A 21,185-nucleotide genomic window follows, 5' to 3' on the forward strand; every position below is an offset into this window, starting at 1 on the left:
AGTAGGAGCCAAGTGTTTAAAGGGGGAAGGAAAAATGCTTCAGCAGGTCTGTTGTTCCTTGGGGCCCAGCAACCTGCCATCTTGTTTCTTCAAAGCCTCTCCTTCCCCATCCATCCCCTGCCAGCCTGGGAACGAAAGCGGCTTCTGATGTACCCCTGGCTGTGCAGTGCACCCCTCAGGCGGGCGGACAGGGCTGCCAGGGCTCCCAGCGGAGCTGGGGGAAGCTCCTGAGCCACTGGGAGTGGGGAAGCGTGGATGCATCTCCGTGGCAGGGCTGCGAAGGGCCATGTATCTGGCGCCGTGGCCAAGGGACGCTCCACAGTCTGGCAGCCATCCTGTGAGTCCAGAAAAGCCCCCCACCCCTGGCCTGGGTCCCTGTCCCTAATGGCCCTCTTGGGGTTCCACTCACCTGGGAGCCTGGCTCCCCTCCACGCTTCCGCCCACTCGCCCAGAATCCGAGTTTACCTTCAGGTGGGTGGAGGAAGGCCCGGCCACTCTGGGGCTGGCGTGGACTCAAGCTTCGGCTTCTGTGGTGAAAGCTGGTTTGTCTGGGGCTGCTCCCTAGGCCCTTCTGGGAGTCAGGCCCAGAAGGCCATCTTGCCAAGACAAACTGTGGCCGCCGGGTGGAATGTGGTGGGGTGGCTGCCGAGGAGGCCCAAACTTGGCAGGCCTCTCAACGGTGCCCCGGCCCGTTCCGCAGCACGGAGCCCGACGGGGTCGGGCCGGGCCGGGAGCAGTTACCGAGACCGCCGGGCACCTCGCTGCCCTCATGTTGAGTGAGGCAGGGACGCCCCCCTCTCTTGGTCTCACCCGAAGACCGGAAGCTCATAATGAAGCCTCAAGGTTGACAGAAGTCCTTCACACCTGCTTCCTTGGGGGAGCAGTTCAGGAGCAGAAGTTGAGGAAGGAGGGGGTCACAGGGAGCTGTCTGGGCCCGTGTGTGTATGTGCAGACCTGTCAGAGTGGGAGGAAGAACCCCAGCAAGGCCTCGAATTCCTTCAGCAAAACCCAGACTGGGGGGCGGGGGGGCTACCCTGCCATCAGAGCCCCCCGTTTACTCAGCACTTGCCGTAAGCCTAGTCCCTTGGGTGGGATCCCCTGAAACAGAGCTAAAGTGGGGACGTGGGTGCTGGTGAAAGGGCTCTCTGGAAGAAAAGCAGTAAGGGGAAAGAGCTAAGAATGTGGTCTCAGCAGGAGTCTGACACGATCCCAATGGGGACCTCTGGAGCTTGAAGGCCACCACGTTGGACCCTCTCGGTGGCAAGGAGATAGCTCTGATGGCTCCGTGCCAGTCAGTCGCCGGCTACAGGCTGCCAAAGCATGTGACCCCAGTGTCAAGAGGCTCCCGTTTGGCTAAGAGCAGTACTCGAGAGAAGCTACGAGCTGTCAGTAGCCGACACGCCCTGCACTCGAGGGATGGGTGCGCCGGCTGGTGAGAAGGTTCTGGATGCGACGCTGAGGGCCTCCACCATCCCCATCGCCAGCACCTGGAGAACAGGGGCTAGGCCTTCAGAGCACCACTACTCCGGTGACAAGGACTCCCCTTCTGTCTCAAGAGGGGGAGCGTCCTGGGCTGTTGACAAACAGGAAGGTCAGATGACGCCCACAGCACTCTGTAGCAGAGCGGGACCCACGGCTAGTGGGGTCGTTGACTCAAGAGCAGCCACTCATTAAGAGGTGATGGGTAGTGCCTACACCGGCCCTGCTGACCCAGGGCCCCAGGTTGTTGGGACAGATGCCTGTGCCAGCCGCCCATCCTCTTGGGCCTGTCCTTTCCCCTCCCCACCCAGGTCGGGCCCAGTTTCCTTTCCCCACCTCCCAGATCAGGTGACCTTCAGTGGGTCCCGAGAGGAGGGGAAGGGCTGGCACTCTTGCTATCCCTCTAGTCTCTCGCCAAGACGTCATCTTGGCATCAAGGCCTGCTTCCCTTTTCATGCTCAAGAGCCAATTTCCAAAACAAAACAAAAAACACTGAACCTGCTCTGTTTCTCCCTCCGAACCGCTAAATCTAAAATGCATATAGAAAGGTCACTTTGTCCTGAAGTCAACTTTAGCTCACGTTAAGAGAGCCGCTCCCGCGGCACCTGGCTGGCTCAGTCGGTGGGGCACGCTGGATCTGGGGTTGTGGGTTCAAGCCCCACGTTGGGTGTAGAGATTACTCAAAAATAAAATCTTCATGGGGCACCTGGATGGCTCAGTCAGTTAAGCGTCTGACTTCGGCTCAGGTCATGATCTCACGGTTGGTGGGTTCGAGCCCCGTTTCAGGCTATGCATGGACAGGGCAGATCCTGCTTGGGATTCCCTCCCTCCCTCTCTCTCTCTCTCTGCCCCTCCCCAACTTGTGCTTTCTCTCTAAATAAATAAATAAATAAATGTAAATAAATACATAAAATCTTTAGGAAAAAAGATAGCCACTCCTGCTTTCTTTTGATTAATGTTTGCATAACGTATCTTTTTCAACCTTTTAAAAAAATTTTTTTAATGTTTATTTTTGAGAGAGAGAGACACACACAGGGCAAGTGGGGGAGGGCGAGAGAGAGGGAGATACAGAATCAGAAGCAGGCTCCAGGGGTCTGAGCTGTCAGCACAGAGCCCAAGGCGGGGCTCGAACCCACAAACTGTGAGATCATGACCTGAGCCAAAGTTGGACGCTTAACCGACTAAGCCACCCAGGCATCCCTCTTTTTCAGCCTTTTACTTTCGAGGTGCGTGTATCTTTACATTGGAAGTGAGTTTATTATAGTCTAGAGTTGAGTCCCGTCTTGTAAACCACTCAGCCAATAAGCTGGGCTCTTAAGTGCACTTTTCATTATGTAGCTTCAGCTTTGACGAATAAAAACCATCTCTTCTTGTTTTGGGAAAAAGATGATGCTGGCGGTGGGGAGCAGGGAGATGGGACCTGTGGCACTGAATTCCTCCCGGTGATCTGAGATTGAAACTATGAGAGGCTTGGGGTGCCAAACCTGGGCGGTTCAGGCAGCTAAGTGTCTGACCTCGGCTCAGGTCATGATCTCACGGTTTGTGAGTTGGGAGCCCTGCATCGGGCTCACTGCTGACACTGCAGAACCGGTTCCAGATCTGTCTCCCTCTGCCCCTCCCCCATGCTTTCTCTTTCTCTCTCTCAAAAATAAATAAGCATTTTGTTAAAAGAAAATATGAGGGGCGGAAACAGCTCTAGAAACAGAGACAATACAACAGCCCACACTAAGGCACAGCTTGCCTAACGGAAGGCGATATGGATGTCTTTGTGTTGAATCTACACGTTAGTAATTGCCCCTTACAAGCTCTTCTCTGAACTGCAGGGCGGCGGGGGGGGGCGCCTGGAAACTACATTTTGTGGGTTTCTTTGCAAGCTAGGGCACAGTTAGATTTTTCTGAACATTTTATTTCTTTAAGTAATCTCTACGCCCAACATGGGGCTGGAACTCACGACCCCGAGATCAAGGGTTGCACGCTCCACTGACTGAGCCAGCCGGGCGCCCCAGTTACAGTTAGATTTTGCCAGTGGATTTTGGAGGTTGGAGATTAGAAAGTGGAAGGAAGGAAGAAATTATTCTGCTTCAGCCTCGAGCCATGACAAGCGATCATGGCAAAGTGGCTGCAAACGGTAAGTGGCCTGATTTTCAGGTAAAACTCCTTTCTCTCTTTTTCTCATCCAGCTCTTCCAAAACCTTTATAGCCAATGCCCAGCGTTAAATTTTCCTCTGGCTTAAAATACCTAAGCAGGCTATTTCCCTCGCAATACTGACACATAATTTGCCCTTCATTCTGAAGGAAACGGATCAAATCTTGTCATTTACCAACACCCCCCAAAGAGGGCTGGTGGAGCAAATTCTAATGTCCCCCGCTGTTCTGTCTTCCCCGTCTTGTCTCTCCTTGGAGCTCTCGGTCCATACCCCACACTTGGGCCGCCTCCCATCTAACCTCCGAGAACCTTCCCATCTGTTGCATCCTTGACCTTTTGAGTCCCTGCCGAACTGCGCTGCCATATTTCACGCCCACGTATGTAATCCCGTCTGTGCTCCCACAGCATGGCCCGCACCGTGCCAAACTGTCCCCTCTCTTGACGGTGAGCCCCAGGAGGCTGGGAGGGCACTGTTTATCCTTGACGCCTTGCATGCATGCTTGGGTCTGAGCACTGCAATGGTTCCTGCTGAAGCTGATTGATGGAGGAGTTGCTCTGGCAAGCCCTAGGTTCAAGAACCCGGGCGGGATCCTCTTTCCACACCATTTCTCCAGAAGTCATCTGATGAGAGCCTGCCAGCGTGTGTGGACTAGGATCGGGGAGAGGGGAAGCCGAGGCCTGGCCCAGGGGCAGGACCTGGGACACAGAGACCGCAGGAAGGCTGCCTGAGGTACCAAGTAGCTTTAATGAGCCTCAGCACCTCTCCCCCCACTGTCCCTCCCGCTTTCAGTTCTGGACAGGTCCAGCCTGCCCAAGGCTCTGGGGCTGTTCACCTGGAGGTGTTAATTCTTCTGCCCCCTCAGGCGCTCCAGACGCCTCCGAAGGTCTGGGGGCACTTTGGCCCCGGAGGCGAGCAGTTCTCGAAGTCTTTGTTTGGGAGTCTTGGTGAGGTGGAAATTGCAGGGCACTGGGCCCTCTTCAAAGGTGACCCGGCAGCTCCTCGTCACTGAGTGATAGCCCTCAGCACTGGCGGTCACCATATAGTCCCCTGGGGTCAGCAGGCGCCAGTAATCCCCGCCCCATGCTGACAAGAGTGAAGGTCACGATCAGGATCCAGTGATCCTCAGCTTCTGACCCTGCCTAAAGGCCTCCCACACCTCCGCCATCCCCTCCCCGACACACCTGTTGTTACATCGTGGTTAATCCCGTCCACAGAAATGACAGCATCGGCAATCCCGAGTTCCGTGTCCTTGTCCCGCACAACTCCTGCAATGCCCACTCGCACCTGTGCGGGAAAAGGCTATCAAAACCCTTTTCTTTCTGCATGAGGTGTGACCTTCACCTCATTTTCCAGCTCTGTTCACGGCAGACTTGAAGATGGCATGTCTATGTTCCTAGGTGGCAATACCCTGGTAAAAGTAACTCCTGATGGGGGCACCTGGGTGGCTCAGTCGGTTAAGCGTCCAATTTCGGCTCAGGTCACGTTCTCAGTTTGTGCGTTCGAGCCCCACATCGGGCTCTCTGCTCTCAACACAGAGCCCACTTTGGATCCTCTGTCCCCTTCTCTTTCTGCCTTTCCACTGCATGCTCTCTCTCTCAAAAATAAATATACGTTTTTTTTAAAAAAAGGGGGTGCCTGGGTGGCTCAGTCGGTTAAGCATCCGACTTCAGCTCAGGTCACCATCTCGCGGTCCGTGAGTTCAAGCCCTGCGTCGGGCTCTGGGCTGATGGCTCAGAGCCTGGAGCCTGTTTCTGATTCTGTGTCTCCCTCTCTCTCTGTCCCTCCCCTGTTCATGCTCTGTCTCTCTCTGTCTCAAAAATAAATAAACGTTAAAAAAATAAAATAAAATAAAAATAAAAAAATAATAAAAATAAAATAAAATAAAACTCCTGATGGATAAAATGCATCTGGACTGGGAAAACTACAAACACCTGGTAGGAAGGCTCATCTTTGGGTTTCCCCAAGTTCAGCGACACTTGACATAGGGCTTGTCATTTTGGAACCTTTGGAAACCATACTGACAGAGCCATCACAAGGGATATAGTTCCTGTGGGATGCGACGCGCCTATGCCAGGACACCCCCTGCACTTGAATAATGGGTCTTTTCTGAGAACAGCTCTCCCAAGACAGCTCTGGGACAGCTCCGGGGACCCGGGTCTATACTGCTGTGCGGTCTACACCTCCGGCTAATGATGTCTGATGCTGCCCTGGCGGCAGACTGTGCTTTCAGTGCTCTAACCCTCCAGGTCAATCTGATACCAAGTGTGACCCAAGGCCTCTGTGAGTCAGCACGTCCGGTCGGACCCTGGAAGCCCCCCCCCCCCCCCGTGGGAGCTGCAACCCTACACGGACAGCAGACCACGGCAGGCCAGGGTCGGGGGGGGATTCGGATCCAACCTGCTCCAGGTAGGTGAGGAGGGCATCTTTGTTGTTCTCCCACTCCTGGGGCAGCTCGTTCTCGTGAGGAAACTTGTCACAGGACAGCTCCACGGTGACCTCAAAGCAGTTGGTGTGCAGGTAGCTGAAGTCATTCATACCTAGGGTGGCCATGGATACTGGAGCGTAAGTGGGGGAAGGGAGCCCTGCCCGCCTGGTAGCCCTCCTCTGTGAGACACTTCCCGGAGGGATGGTCAACACCGCTGCTCTACGCGGACCGGGCAGACTGTCTCACGGGGACAGGGTTCTGGGGCCAGGGCTAACTCTACCCTGAGGCACATACTCCCGGGGACTGTGTGCCAGTCAGCGCCGTTGATGATGTTGCCGTGCAAGGAGAAGTCTTGGCTGTGGCAGGGTCGGCGGTCTGGGTCCTGCATGGCCCGGTTAGTGCCAGCATAGACGGTGCTGAGCCAGCGGAATACGGCATCATCCGGGGTGGGCGTGAGTTCACGGGCAGCCCACGGGGTCCGAGTCATGTCGAACGGGTAGGACACCACGAGCTCACCCCCGTGGAGGTTGGCGCTCAGCACAAAGGGGATCCGCTCCATCCACTCGATCACTGCCCGCGTTTCGGGAGCCACCTAGACAGGGTCAGGTGGGGTGAGGTGGGAGACAGAGACAAGAGCCCCCCGATGACCCTCCGCCACTTCCCCAGAATACTCACGGTGGCGTTGGGCAGGGTGTAGTAAGTGGGCAGTGGCAGGTGATGGTTGGGGACGGTGTCAGGCACTAGCCCGTCATCCTCTGCTTCCCACAGCGGTGTGTTGAGGTCAGCAAAATTATGGTTAAGGTCAATGCCCTGCTGGTTCCAGCGGCCCTCTGCCCAGCCTACCAGCTCCGAGCCCTGCCAGGGAAGGGGCCTGTTCAAGCCAAGCAGGCATCAGGGCAGAAGGAGCGGGGCGGCCCTCATGCCAGGCGGCCTACCCGGCGAAAGGCAGTCTCATAACCATCAGGGTTCATGGAGGGCAGCAGGTGAATACGTGTCTCGGTGAGCAGCCGGGTCACCCGCGGGTCCCCTCGCAGGAACTCACGGCACAGGTACTGCATCAGAAGCAGGAGCAACTCCCGCCCCAGGGCCTCATTCCCATGCATGCCGGCCACATAGCGCACCTCGGGCTCTCCTGGGAACACAGGGGCTCCACGTGGGCTCGTGCCCACAACCCTTCCCTGTGCCTACCTCTCCCTGCCCAGAACCTGCCAGTACCCAGCTCATGTTGGCCAGGGTGGTCCGACATTTCCATCACGTACAGCTTCAGGCCCTGGTGGCTCTTCCCAATGCTGTAGATGCGGGTGACGTTGGGGCACTGCTCGTTCACCTGCTTCATCAGCTGGGGGGGGGTGGGCGGGGGCAGAGTATAGCACGGCATGGGGCACGGGAGGATTAGACCCAAGGATCAGACCACATGAGGCCATGGAAGGGCTCACAAAAACCAGCGGTGGCCCACACAGATGGGGCACCATGGCACTGAATAGGACCAGAGCAATAGCAGACCAGAAGGAAGGGTTAGGATGAGGGAAATACCACAGCAAAGGAAACCGGGGCAGAGTTTAGGGGTCAACGGGCGAGAAGGATGAGACAGTAGGGGGAGGGGGGACATGAGGATAGTCATAGCAGGTTATGCCCTGGTGGGAAGGGGACCGGAGCTAGGCAGCTCCTCCCTCCTGGGTCATAGGAGTTCATGTCTGACCTTCCTCATGGCCTTGTAATTGTGATGCCGGAAGTCCAAAGGATCAGAGGATCCCAGTGCAGGGGCCTTAGGGAATAGGTCGTTGGGATCTGGTGGAGAATGAATTCATGGTCAAGGGGGAGTCCACGGCGGAGGTTTTTACCCTGCTCATCCAGCCCTTGTCCGACTGCCCACCTGAGACAGGGCAGGCCAGGATCTCTGCCCGGAGGCAGGAATCGCCTCCCTGGAGCCAGGTCTGGGGCAGCAGGCGAATGAAGCGGGCCACCTGGGGCTCAGGCAGGAGGTTCAGCACCGGTGTCTCTGGGTCTGAATTGGCAGGAAATACCTGGGGGCATCGAGTCCTTTAATGGGACTGCTCAAACCCCAGCAGCCTGGCCCGGAAGCAGAGAAGGAGCTCAGGCCTCCGAGCTCACCACCAAACCCACCCTGGCAGGCTTGCCTGGAGACCTGCACTCTCTGTCAAACACAGACCACCCGCCCACCCCTCCTACCCCCTGCCAACAGGCCGCTCTAGGCAACCATGCTTTCTGGCTGGGTCGCAGCTTATTAGACCAATATGGCCCCATCGCTCAGGAACAGCCAGTCCTAAAGCTGACCAGGCCCCACACTGTAGCCTGGTATAAAAAGGGGTCCGTGAGATGGGAAAGCCAGAGCGGTGGGGGAGGTGAGAAGTGGCGCAAGGGTCTGAGGCCCATCGACCAGAAAGGGTGTTCTAGCAGGAAGCTACAGCATGAAGCGGACCCACCCCGTGGAGAAAGTATCTGGGGAGGAGGTAGGCATATTCCAAAGCAGCTTGGCCCCAAGGCTGCCTGGTGGGTGCCACACATCTTGACAACAACCCCCTTTCTCCTGGGATGCTGAGTGGGCGTCTGTTCCTTGACCTCAGAGGAGCCCCAGCCCAGCCTAGTACCCTACAGTGGGGCCCAGCCCCCATGGGACCACTCACCGCATCCATCCCACTGCTACGGTTCCTGCTCCCCCACCACGTCCGGCTGTCATTGCTGAACTGGACCTTGTATGATGTGACCCAGTCGTACCTGGCAGGAGAGGTCGGGAGAGATCCTCCGTGGCCTCAGGACTCCCACCCCAACCCTCCCGAGTCTGCCCGTGACTTCCTGGACTGGGCTAGCCTGCCTCACCTCCAGACAGAGTTCCTGCCCTGTGTGATAATGCCCGAGAAGCGGGTGGGGTGCCTGGCATCCACCTGAAGCCACGGCTCAGCATCCTGAGGCTCAGCACACCAGGCCCCATCATAGAGATCACCATCCTCCAGGCCTGACTGTGGGCACAGGACATGGCCATCAGACCCAGGTGAACAGTATAGGGTGGGCCAGGATGGTGCCTGGGGAGGTGCAGGGAAGAAGTTCCTAGGGGTTGCCCTAATTGGACCCAGGACTGCTGACCTGGATGTTGAGCCGTCCCCGGTGTGGTCCAAGACCAAAGGACTGGCTGCTGGATGCCTCGAGCTGGCTATCTGAAACTCGCAGGGACTCCAGGCCCAAAGGGGGGCAGCCTGGGGCAGGGACAGAGCAGTGAAACAGGACCAGAGAGAGAGAGAGAGAGAGAGAGAGAGAGAGAGTAGTCAGGGCAGGTAGGAAGCCGAGCCTACGCTTGCCCATGTGCTGGGCGAGCTGGGGCCATGCCTTTGCCCATGAGGCCAAAGGTGACGTCAGTATGTGGCCCATGGGCTGCAAGTTTGGGCAGGACCCCCGGAAGGGCAGTACCTGGTTCCTTCTCCTCTGGGAGGTCAAGGGCTCCCGCAGGGGTGGTGATCACTGGAGGCCCGGTAGTCACCAGCAGTCTGGGTCTAGTTAGCTTCTTTCTTTTCTTTATAATGACCTTTTTCTTCTTGACGAAGCGAATCCGGACGTGCTGTTCTGAGGTCCCTGGGGACCAGGGAGGCACACCAGGGCAGATGGAGTGGTCTGCCAGCCCAAGAAGCATGCAAGCCCCTAGCAGCACCCCCACCCCCGACCTCAAGTATCTAAAGACCTTAGCATGGACTTGAAGTCTGACCCCCACCTGCCTCTCTGGCACGTTCTTGGCTTCTTCTCCTTCTTGACGTGACTACGTGTTTGGCCAGCCTCATCGCTGACCCTCCCCAATGGAGAGCTACACCCAGCCACTGGGAACTATTTGGTTGCTCCAAAGAGCTGAGTTTAGTTCTTTATCTCCAGGCCTTTGCCTGGGCTGACCCTCTCCATCGCACCGTCCCCCACCGCTGATCTCATTGCCTAACTCCCATTCTTTGAATTTCAGCCCAGGAGCCTTCCTCAGCTCCAGACTTAGTCTCCTGCTCCAAAGCCTCCGTGCTGCCTTTATCGCTGCATCTGCCCTCTGGGCTGAGATGTTCCGTCCTCAGATTCATGTTTGTCTGGGTGCTCAGGCTTTCCAGGGCTGGCCTGTGTCCTGCTCGCCCTCAGCACAGGGCCTGGAACACGGCAGATGCCACTAGCTCCCCACGCACCCACGCAGGCTCTACAGGTACCTCCAGAACGGGCTGTACATTTTCCTATCTGGTGACCCATGCCTTTCCACATACTGTTTCTTCTTCGCTGCTCTCTCTTTTTGGCTCTTCCTAATTCAGAGATATCCACCCTTCAGGACCCAGTTTCATTTGCCTCCTCTGAGGAGCCCTCCTGGGGGCCATCCCTTTGACTTCCTCCTCTACCTACTCACTTCTGAAAAGTCAGGAAGTCGGGCAGCCTGCCTCTCCCCTTCCCCTGATGGCGCCCCTATCCTCCAGGCAGCCTCAGCAAAAAGCACTCTCCCTGCCTTGCTCTCCTTCTTTCCTTCCAGCCCCTGCCCTTAAGCTCTCTCTGCCCTAAGTCTAATTCTGCACCATTTAGTCTCGGTGCTTTTGTCTGTCCCTCTTTCTCCCCTTCTGCTGGCTCCGGTCTCAGTTTTCTCATCTGTGAAAAGGGAAGGTTTGGGGCTGAAAGAGGCAACCTCCTACTGGCTCCAGTCCCAGGACCGCTGACTTGGTCTGGCCGGGAACTAGGGCTGCTGAGTCAGCAGCCGTAACAAGGGGCAGGGAGGAAGGAAGGGAGGAGAGAATGTGTGTGTGTGTGTGTGTGTGTGTGTGCGCGCGCGCGCGCGGGCGCTGGGGAAGGGTCGGCACACAAGCTCCAGGCAGGGAGTGTGTGAGCGTGAGTGTGTGTGTGCGTGCGTGTGTGTGTGTTGGGGAAGGGTCGGCACACAGTGGACGGGAGAGTGGGGTGACCGACTAGCCCGAGAAGCGGGCCCTCGGTCCGGGCGCTCACCGTTATTCTTCCCCGAGGGCTGCTGTGCCGGGTTGCTACTCGGGGCCAGGGTCGAGACCGGGGCCTTGGTGGTAGCGGGCGGCGCGAGGCCCAGCCCGGAGGCGCCGGGCGTCCCCAGACCCAGATCGACGGCAGGCGCGAAGGTGGCCAAGGCGAGCAGGAGACCCCACATGGCTGAGTCCAAAGGTGCGGATGCGCGGGGCCTGCTGCGGTCGGTGGGTTTGTCTCTTCCTGCCGGGCGCTCGGGAGCCCCCCGCCCCTTCCTGCCGCCGCCGCACGCCCCCTGCGCCTCCGGCCCGCCCACCGCACGCCCGCGGGCCTGGGACCCGGGAGGGGAGGGGTGGGCAGGGCAGGGCCCGGGCGGTGCGCCCGCGACAGACCCCGGAGCGGCCGCCGCGGGTCTCCGCACCCGCCGACCCTGCCCCGCCCCCTCCGGCCGTCCCGAGCTCACCCGCCCGGCTGGTGCGCTGCCCTCTGGGGTTTGGACAGCCCCTCGGCACCCCTGATCCCACTTAATCCTGTGAGGCGCCCGCCCCACAGTGGGCACCTACTTGGCGTCACACACCGTGCTAGGCGCTTTGCACGTGGCCTCTCGATCAAACCTTATTTTACAAACTGGTAAACTGAGGCTCAGAGCGCCCAACTGACTTGGCCAAGGCAGCAAAGCTGAGAACTTTGGGGAGGAAACTGCTACCCGAGAGGGAAATCCACCCAGAATCAGAAAACCCCCTGCCAGGGTGGATGGGACAGAAAGACGGGAGGGAAACTAAGGCGCGGGGTGGGGCGGGGGCGGAGCGGGGGTGGGGGGAGGACTAGCCCTCCGGGAATCTTTCCGAAAGACCACTCGAGGGGCCCAACCAGAGGCGGTACTTCCCACCGCCATCCCCTTCTCCGGCCCCGCCTCTCTTCTCTCTTCCTTCCCCCTGCCCTCCCCTACTCCTTTGCTCACCCGGCTGCCACGTTCTGGGCTTACATAATCCGAGGAGAGGAGCGGGAGCCGATACCCAGCGGGCCGGGGCCGTGGGTGGAGGGGCCGAGGCCTGATGCGCGCGCGTCCGGCCCTCCCTGCTGCCTTCCCCACCGCCACCTCAGTGTCCTCCCGGGGGCCAGCAGCCCGGGGTCTCTTGCTGGCTGGTTGCCCCGGATCCCGGGATTCCAGAGCGCAGGCCCTTTCCCATTCCCGCTCCCCAGCCCCCTCTGATTCCCCCACACCAGATCGCCTCCCAGAAGGAAGGAAAGGCATCCACTGTGCTCCTCTGGGCAGTGTTTTGTCTTTGCAAGGAGCCCGCCTGGGAAGTACTGCCATCCCCACCTAAGAAGGGATGCCCAGAGGTGGCCAGGAATCCTCTGGAGTGCGTGCCGCCCTGAGCAAATATTTTTTGCAGGGCCTCTATCTATATAAACACTTTGTATCACCCCCAAACCATTCTGGCGGCCCAGTCTCCCATGATCCCTCCCAAGAAATAACCCACTGTACCCCTGGAACTGACCCAGCACCAACGCAGAAGCGAGTCCTGGAGCGCCTCAAGGCATCTGCCCCAACCCAAGCATTCTGGGTAGAGAGTCCCCAGAACGGGAGTAACCAGGTCAGAGCCCGCGCGGCCTCACTTCTGCCTTGGAGCATCCCGCCTGGGCAACACTGCTGGGTCCCAGGCACCAAAGGGGGATTAGAAAAACTCAAGGAAAGGCGCCAAAGCCAAGGGTTCCTGAGGCACGGGGCTGGCCAGATCAGGGGCAGAAAGACAGTACTATACGCTGAGGCTTCTTTGCCGTGGGAGGTCAGGACAGGCTCCCGTGGAGCTAGAAGTGGGTCTGAACAGGTCCTGAGGGCTGCTCCCTCTTCCTCCAAAGCCCAATGTGGCCACTTCTCTGTCTCTGACTCCAACCCCACCCAAGTTTGATAGACGGGTGTGAGGGGCCACCCAACTAGGACATCTCAGCCTTCTGAGGCTCCCACCCACAGTTAAATCGGGTCAACTTCTGGGGCATCTGGGTGGTGCAGTGGGTGAAGCGTCAAACTGTTGGTTTGGCTTAGGTCATGACCTCATGGTTAGGGAGTTCGAGCCCCACCTAGGGATTGGTAGTGAATGCTTGGGATTCTCTCTCCCTCTCTCTGCCCCTCCCCCACTGTGTTCTCTCTCTCTCTCTCTCTCTCTCTCTCTCTCTCTCTCCCTGTCTCTCTCCCTCCCTCCCTCCTTCCCTTAAAATTAAAAAAAAAAAAAATTTGGTCAATTTGCTCCTGCCTTAAGTCCCTAGGGGTTTCACCGGCCAGGCCCTTATGACAAGGCTCTTCCCTACCCACACCTTTCCCCTCTCATCACCCTGGGCTCCTCTGGCTCATATTCCTCCAGCCACACCGGCATTCTAGCAGTCCCTCCGACACATCAGGCCCATCCAGCCTCAGGGCCTTTGCACTGGTTCACCAAATTTGCATCCTCATTCTGCAGATTGCTTTTCAGTGTCACCGGTTTCCAGAAGCCTTTGCTGACCATTCTGATGAAAGCAAGCCCCATCCTCCACACCCACTCTATCCTCTCACCCTGTTTTATTATTGTCTTCAAGGCAACTCAACATTTTGAGATTATCTTGTTTTGTTATGTGTTCACTGTGTGGGTCCCCACCCCCCAGCAAAGATAAGCCACACTCCAGAAGAGCTTCTCGTACCCATATGTTCAAAGCTGCACCTCAGGACCTAGAACAGCACCTGGTCCCTAGTCAGGGCTCAAAAAGTATCTGTGTAGGGGCGCCTGGGTGGCTCAGTTGGTTGGGTGCCCAACTTCGGCTCAGGTCACGATCTTGCGGTTTGTGGGTTCGAGCCCCGCGTGGGGCTCTGGGCTGACAGCTCGCTCAGAGCCTGGGGGTCTGCTTTGGAATCTGTGCCTCCCTCTCTCTCTGACCCTCCCCTACTCATGCTCTCTCTCTCTCAAAAATAAACACTAAAAAAAAAGTATCTGTGTATATATTCAAGGTTTAGAGAGACCTTGACCAAGCAGGGCTGAGGGGAGCTGACTCTCCCCAACAGCGCAAGGTTCTGTAGGAAGAGATGGCAGACCACGAACTGGGGGACATTCCCCCAAAGGGACTGGCTGGATGGGGCATGCTGACCACCCCTGGCTGATCCCTCAGAGGCTCGGATCTGCGGGATGCTGATACCTATTGTGTCCCCTGTGCCCCCTCATCCTTATTTTCACCTCTTACCCCTTGCCTTTCTGCCCTGTAACAACCTTCGGGGCCGCTTCGTGTCCCTCCATGCCCCCCTGAACCCCTCAGAACCTTCTATGCTCCTTCATTAGTTCCTCATCCCCTCGCATCTGCTCCCAGCTCGGCTGTTGCCTTCGGCCCTTGCCACTTGGTTACCTGGAAGCAGGTTCTGGAGGCGCAGCTCCGAGGTTTGCACTGAGGTGCTCCACTCCTGCCGGCTCCCCAGGGTGGTCAGGTGGCTGGAGGTGGAGAGGAGAGCTGCTGACTTTGGTACCGCATAGGCTTAGTTTCACACCCGCCTCTGCTGTGTTATTTTGTGTGGGTATCCTTGGACAGTCCCTCGCTCTCTGAGCCTCTGTTTCCTCATCTGTAAAATGGGGGGGGGGGCGGGGCAATAATATCTTAATCTCAGGGTTTTGTGATGAAGCGAGATAATGTGCGGTTCCCAGGGGCTCCTAAACTAACCAGATGAACTAAGGGGGGGAAAACAGCTTAATACAGCCCTCTTATTCCCCCATGCATGGATGGAATAAATCAAGAAAAGAAAGGAGGCCATGTGTCTGGCTGCAACAAGTAGAGAAGTCGTGGAATCTGCTGCCTGCCTGGGCCTCCTAATCTTCTGTCCCTGATGCGGGGGCAGAACTCACTCTGTACTAAGTGCTCTCCCTGTGATGGAGGTGAGCCTTCATGGAGACTGCCCACCCCACCATGGCACCTACATGCACTAGGAGGCATCTCCCCACCTACCCGTCGTTTGCTCACCACCTCTCCCCCAGCTCTCTCTCTCTCTTTTGTACACCCATGTCTCTGAGAGCCCTCCTTCTCAAAATGTGGCAGAGGACCAACGGGACCGCCATCCCCGGGGAGCTTGTTAGAAATGCAGAATGCCAACCCCAGACCTGCTGCATCAGAATCTGCATTTTAACTGAGATCCCCAGAGGAGTCAACCCCAGGAGGCTCATGTGCACCTTAAAGGCTGAGAAGCACTAGATGGAGATTTAGAGCACCTCCATCTAAAATGCATGAGACTCACAACTTTCAAGTTGGATGGTGTTTGAGGCTGTCACCGGAAATCCTATCTCAAGCTACAAGAGCACATCCAGGTAACGTTTGGAAATTGGTATTTCGTTCATCCCGGGAGGGTATGTTCCTGACCTCTACAATATGACCCTCCATTAATTTTCTTTATGTTGAACTAAATCATTTTGACCAAAATACTACAGAATATAGTTTTAAAGGTAAATCACATTTTAGGCTTGCAATAGAAGACTCTTTTCTATGCTTCTCCATTCCCGAGTCAGCCACTTTTAATTGTTATTTCTCCTTGTATTTATCTCTATGCTTCTATTGCTACCTCTTAATTTTTCTAGGTCTAGATGTTATCTGTAGATTTCCTGCTATGGAATTAAGGATTTTGCTTTTCGTACCACCCTCCCCCACACATACGTTCAAGGACACTACCACACTTCTTCCGTCCTCCCAAAGAGCTAAATCACTGGGATGGATATTCAGGGCTTACCTTGTGGCCATGTAAATATTACTGTTCAGCTTTTTGTGTTCCCTGGAGTTAGTGATTACTTTGTTTTATCATCTGCTTGGTTTTCTGGGCACCAATGGATAATTTACTCCCAAAGCAACCAGCAGAACTGAACATTTATTTTTAACATATCTAAAAACCGCAGATAATCAATCTCATTTTCTTCTGGAGACATCCCTCCCGGAGCATCTTGCTTTTGAGTCCAGGCTGGGTTGTTTGCTTTCTTCACTGGGAAGCACAGCTGACATCCTGAGCCTTTCTCATCATTGCTTTCCTGTACTTAGCCTCATTTCTTTAGTCTCGTATTGTCCTTGCGGTTTAATGCCTGATTTTGCTGAAGCACATCCTCTGGCAGCTTTCTAGGAAAGAGTGTATGCAAGGTCAAATTTTTGAGAACTTGCATGGCTTACAATGTCTTTATTCTATTCTCATATGTGATAATCATTTGGACAGATACCTGGGTTTAGGTTGGAAATAATCTTCCCTCAGAATTTTGCAGGCATTGCTTTATTACTCTGGGAAGAACCAAAGCAAGAACCACCAATGAATGGTCTCAAGGGCCAGCAGCATTGGCTCTATGCACTGTTGAGCCCATCACTTCCAAAGATGTCAAGTCCACCAGGCTTGAGTCTTTGGACAGGGCCCACTGGAGGCAGATATGAGATATGCCACCTGATTCTTTTTTTTAATGTTTATTTATTTGTTTTAGTGGAGAGAGAGAGCGAGAAGGTGGATACACATGCATGCAAGCAGGGGAGGGGCAGAGAGAGAGAGAGAGGGAGAGTAAGAATCCCAAGCAGGCTCCACTCTGTCAGTGCAAAGCCTGTGGCAGGACTCGATTCCACGAACCGTGAGATCATGACCTGAGCCCATGCGGAGAATCTGGATGCTTAACCAACTGAGCCACCAACCAGGAGCCCCTGGTGCCTGATTCTTGCTGCCTCCTCTCCTCGGGGCTCTATGGTCACTGTCCCCTTCTTCCCCCACCCCATTCAGTTTTCCTTCAAAGTATGGTATATGCGCAAGGATTCTGTTCCTAGTTATGATCCGCTTCCACTCTTGCCTCTCAAGTCACTAAACTGAGATGCGGTGGAAATTCTGTAACCACCACCCACTTACAGATTATCATGGGAATAGGGTTTTGGTTTTTTTTTTTCAGATGATCAATCTCTTCCTTATCTGTCCATTTTCCTTAATTTCATTCTCAGAGGGTAACTTCAACCTCCAGTTTGGGGGTTCCTATGATATGGCCCTCTTACATTCACGTTATCTATGCCATTTCTGGAATCCCAGTATCTGGAACACTTCCCACAAGCCACAGGGCTGAGAAACAGCCCCCTCCTGCCCCACCCCTTAGCAGTCTGGTGGGAGCCCCGCCCCAGAAAGCCTCAGGGAACTTCCTGGCAGAGCCTATCTCTGCACTCCAGGGCTACCATCCTGAAAATTCCCCCCACGGGGGCCCACAGGTATCACCCAGCTCTCAGGGGAGAGAGAGCTGCCGACAGGAAGATTGAACGATTGTCCCTGGACACACAGCTCTGGGAACCCGCAGGAGAAAGAAAGCAGTCCTTCCTCTCTCGTGCTCAGCTGCCCTTGTGATGATGGGGTTAGAATGCCTTCCTGGTAACTCAGATCCCCACGGCAGGGGTGGGGGGAGGAGCCCTAGGGCAGAGAATTCCCAAAGGCAAGGGGATGAGTCTTCATTCTCAGAAATCACTGACTCCCTTCTGGCTAAGCTTATGAGGCCCAAACCAGCAGCAGCCCCCCTCTCTGCCCCAGGGCCCCACCTGGCAATAGGTCACAATGCCCCAGCTGCCCCGTCCCAGAATAGCTGACTGAAAAGAGAGGTGAGGAGGGTTTGGTGGGTGGGTGTGTGGGGAGGGGGAGATTCCCACCGAGCTCACCCTTGAGTGTCTGCCAGGGCCCCACTCCCTCCCACACACCCACTCCCCACACTCCCTCCCACATTAGTCCTTCCTGTCACCTCCACCTCCCTCCATGACCCAGCTCTGCTTACCCAGGCCCAAAGCCCTTGCTTATCCTATCCCAGTCCCTCCCAGGGGCCCGGGTGCGGGGGAGGGGTCGTGTAGTCCAGTGGGTCCACGTACGTCCCCCTGGGGCCCTAACCTGGCCCAGCTCCTCGACAGCGTCCTAGGGCTGGGGGCACTGGGGCTGACGATTCGGACAGTCTTTTCCACGGCTGGCCCAGCCTTGCTGCTGCTGCTCCTGGTCAGTTTCCTGGCCTTCGACCTGCTCCACTGGTAAGTGCGCTGCAGCCTGGCAGGCGGGTAAGTGGTCACCTTCTAGAAGCCCAGAGGCCACCTGCTCTCTCCACAGGCCCGCAGACGCCCCCGGGCCACAGCACACACTTCTCACGGGAGGCCGGAGTCAGGGGGCCGGTGAGGGTCCGGGACAGCGGGAGGCTGTCCTCCTACCTACGGCGGCGGTGGTCCCAGGAAGACTCAGCCCCCACGAGGCCCTGCTGCTGCTGCTTCTGGGCCTGGGCTTGTTCCTGGGAGCGCGCGGCGTGCCCGTGGCCCTGCTCGGCCTGGCTTTCTGCCTCCATCCTTGGGTCTGAGTGCCCTCCAGAAATACACTGGCCATGCTGCTTCCCAGGTCTCCTTTCCTCCGTCCTGGGCTGAGCACGCAGGAGCGTACCTCTGAGCTCAGGGGACCTCCGGACCCACAATACGGACAGTGGACACCTGGGTCTGAGTCTGAGGACAAGAAATAGAAGGTGAGATGAGGGACAGGGAGCGCAGGACAGGATGTGGCAGCCATTTCTGAGCTTGCGGGTTGGGGTTGGCCATTCTGGCCTCCTCTGTGGTTCCAGAGAATGGGCGTCCAGAAAGACGGGCAAGAGAGCAGAGTGGGACTGGATATCAGGTAGCAGGGTAGGAACGGGGATCCCGAGGGGGCTTCCCGCAGGAAAGCCTGGGAATCTACATCTGTGGGCTCACCCCGTGCCCCTGCCAGGCTGGAGGGGCCATGGAGAGGCCGCGCAGCGGCTGGCTCCTCTCTTGGCTGGACTCCACCCCCTCCCGGGTCACAATGGGGATCCCCGGGGAGGGGGGGAGGAGGGGGAGGAATGACAGTGGGGGCTCGACTCTGGCGGCCAGGCGGTCCTGAGTGCTGCAGGAAGCAACATGACTTAGGGGTTTCTGCCCAGAGGTAAGATCCACGCCCCAGCTCAAAGCCCCACCCCACCCACGCTGGTTCCCTCCCGACCCCTGGACCCCTCACCTGCCTTGAGGTCCCAGGCATCTCCAGGGCTGCTTCTGCAGCTGGCCTGGCCCTCTCCCTAGGTGCACCAACCATGATGCCGCAGCCCCAAGTGGAGACAGATGGCATCGGGCCGGCGAGGGGCCGCAGCAGGCAGTGCCCTGGTCGGCCTGGGTCACGCGGCAGGGCTGGGTGCGCTGGTGCAGGTGCCACGTGCCTCGGAGCTGGGCCCAGTGGTGGACCACGTCGGGCTGGCGGCAACCATTTCAGCGTGTGCTGAGGGGTCTGGAGGGGATCCTCTACCTGCTGCTGTCGCTGATGCTGTGCCACGCGCTCTTCACCACCGGCTCCTACCTGCTGAGCTCCTTGTGGCCTGTTGCGGCCACAGCGTGGAGCCATCTGCTGCCGGCTGTCCTGCTGCTGGTGCTCAGCGCTCTCCCGGCCCTGCTCTTCACCGCCTCCTTCCTGCTGCTTTTCTCCACGCTGCTGAGCCTCGTGGGCCTTCTCACCTCCATGTCTCACCCAGACTTCGCTCAGGACTCAGACCAATAGAAGGGCAACCCCATCCTGCTGCCTGTGTCTGTTGAGCCCTGGCCTAGGGCCTGAGGCCCCGGGGGGGGGGGGGAGGGCAGTGGCCTCAGCAGGCCCCAGACGACCAGTACCTAGCGCTGCTCGGGCCATAGGTGATGTTGCTAGAGACCAGAGGGTAGACTGGCCTGACCTCCGGGCACCTCCCTCAAGCCCAGGCTGCAGGTACTTGGTGTGGGGCATCAGGGACTTTGAGAAGAAGGGACAGGGCAGAAGGCTTAGCCAGGGGTGGAGCTGGACCAAGCCATCTAGAGCTCCCACCAGAGTGGAGTGACACCACCAGGGCTCCCTTAGCAACTGGCAGCCTCTTTTTCTTCCAGGTGCTCAGCCATCTCAGCTGCAGACTCATTGAGAACTTCTAGCTTGGTATTCCTCACACTCACCCCCTTTCCACTTCCCCAGGCTCTAGAAAGGGCCCACAGACAGAAAGCTGGCCGAGAAAGGGCTGGCCAGAACCCGCATGAGACCTCAGCAAACTCACTTCCCAGTCCTTTCTGCCCAGGCACTCCCCACTCCCTAGACCTCCTACCTTCTGCCTCAATGCACATCTCTAAGCGGGCCAACTAGGGTAGTGAGGATCCCAAAGGGTTCCCCGCGCTAAGATTCCTAAGGTCTGTTATGGCAAAATGAACGAGAAGTCCCATTTCCCCACTTACACAATGTGTGGCCACGGCCAGTTAATTCTTTTGAACCTCAGGGGTGAGTGGGTCTCAACCCTGTCCCGGGGCTGGTGTGAGTCAAAGGCAATACCTTGTGTGTGAAGCACTTCGCAAAGACCGGAAAACTGTAAGATTTTTGCATTGAACTATAAGAAAAATCTGTAGGCTCGAAAGGTCTTCTGACCTTGAAGGTGGTCGAAAGAGCAGGAAGCTTCCCTAGGCCTTCAGAGAGATGCTCTGTCATGGGTACCCTTTTGGCCCTCCGATGGTTAAACGAGGATGGATGGGTGTGGACAAGATGTAAAAGATCGTGTGACATGAAATCTCAAAATGTGCAGATGTTGGACTCTCCTGATTGTGAAATGCTTGGGGCTGGGACTCAGTGCCAGGAGATACTTGGCCAGCGGTGTGAGTGGGGGAGTGCATAGCCCGTGGGTTTCTGAAACTGTCCCAACAGTTGCTCACAAGTACCAGGAAGATCGTGGAAGGCGGCATCCCTTCATACCCAGCATGTTGGCGGCCATTCATATACCCGCTAACCCTCCAAGCAACATAGTGATCTGTCATGACCACATAAGGCACATGGCAGACAGCTCTAATCACAGCTAAGACCCACCCGCCTGACCCCTTACCCAGTCCTCACCCCACTGCATCTCTAAGCCTAAAATTTCTGCTCCTGGAGCCCCAGAACCAAAGTTCCCCTCTCCTACCACCTAAACATTCAGGCCAATAGGGACCGGCCCCTAGAACACAAGTTTCTTTTTGTTAAAACCCATTTGCTGTGGAGTTTCATAACCATGAAGGCCACTGGTCAGATGCCTTCAGCATCCGCGCCTGAAACTCCAGGCACAGTCCTTCCTTCCCATCTCCTCATGGTTCTCCCTCAAATGTGGTCAGGGTCATCACTTCAGAGCCTTGGGGTCATTCTGATTAAAGGAGACAGGGCATTTTGACCCAGACCAGGC

At 56.8% G+C, this 21,185-nt stretch overlaps 3 protein-coding genes across 4 annotated transcripts; 2 read left to right on the top strand and 1 right to left on the bottom strand.

The window, feature by feature from the left end:
- Positions 1-4,351: 4,351 nt before the first annotated feature.
- CPXM1 (carboxypeptidase X, M14 family member 1) lies at positions 4,352-11,301 on the bottom strand. 2 transcript variants are annotated; one of them, XM_043602739.1, is made up of 14 exons: positions 11,014-11,301; positions 9,475-9,636; positions 9,154-9,263; positions 8,890-9,029; positions 8,697-8,787; positions 7,925-8,075; positions 7,751-7,839; positions 7,267-7,390; positions 6,987-7,183; positions 6,727-6,906; positions 6,346-6,643; positions 6,024-6,163; positions 4,808-4,910; positions 4,352-4,709 (listed from the first exon to the last, which is right to left on the bottom strand). In XM_043602739.1, the coding sequence occupies exons 1-14, from the start codon at positions 11,183-11,185 to the stop codon at positions 4,468-4,470; spliced, it is 2,199 nt and encodes a 732-aa protein (XP_043458674.1). In that variant the 5' UTR covers positions 11,186-11,301; the 3' UTR covers positions 4,352-4,467. The 2 variants fall into 2 exon arrangements, with proteins under 2 accessions (XP_043458674.1, XP_043458675.1); XM_043602740.1 differs by having other exon boundaries at positions 9,475-9,627; positions 11,014-11,270.
- A 5,273-nt stretch (positions 11,302-16,574) lies between these two features.
- Positions 16,575-19,538, top strand: CA3H20orf141 (chromosome A3 C20orf141 homolog). The gene is made up of 3 exons (XM_043602741.1): positions 16,575-18,012; positions 18,089-18,488; positions 19,057-19,538. Exons 1-2 carry the CDS (start codon positions 17,750-17,752, stop codon positions 18,327-18,329), a joined length of 504 nt encoding a protein of 167 aa, XP_043458676.1. The 5' UTR covers positions 16,575-17,749; the 3' UTR covers positions 18,330-18,488; positions 19,057-19,538.
- On the top strand, positions 19,065-19,538 carry TMEM239 (transmembrane protein 239). The gene is given in 2 exon segments (XM_043602742.1): positions 19,065-19,104; positions 19,107-19,538. Coding segments are annotated over 2 exon segments (456 nt in total). The 5' UTR covers positions 19,065-19,067; the 3' UTR covers positions 19,526-19,538.
- Positions 19,539-21,185: the final 1,647 nt, after the last annotated feature.

The sequence above is a fragment of the Prionailurus bengalensis genome, chromosome A3 (genome assembly GCF_016509475.1).
Source record: "Prionailurus bengalensis isolate Pbe53 chromosome A3, Fcat_Pben_1.1_paternal_pri, whole genome shotgun sequence".
Lineage (NCBI taxonomy): Eukaryota > Metazoa > Chordata > Mammalia > Carnivora > Felidae > Prionailurus > Prionailurus bengalensis.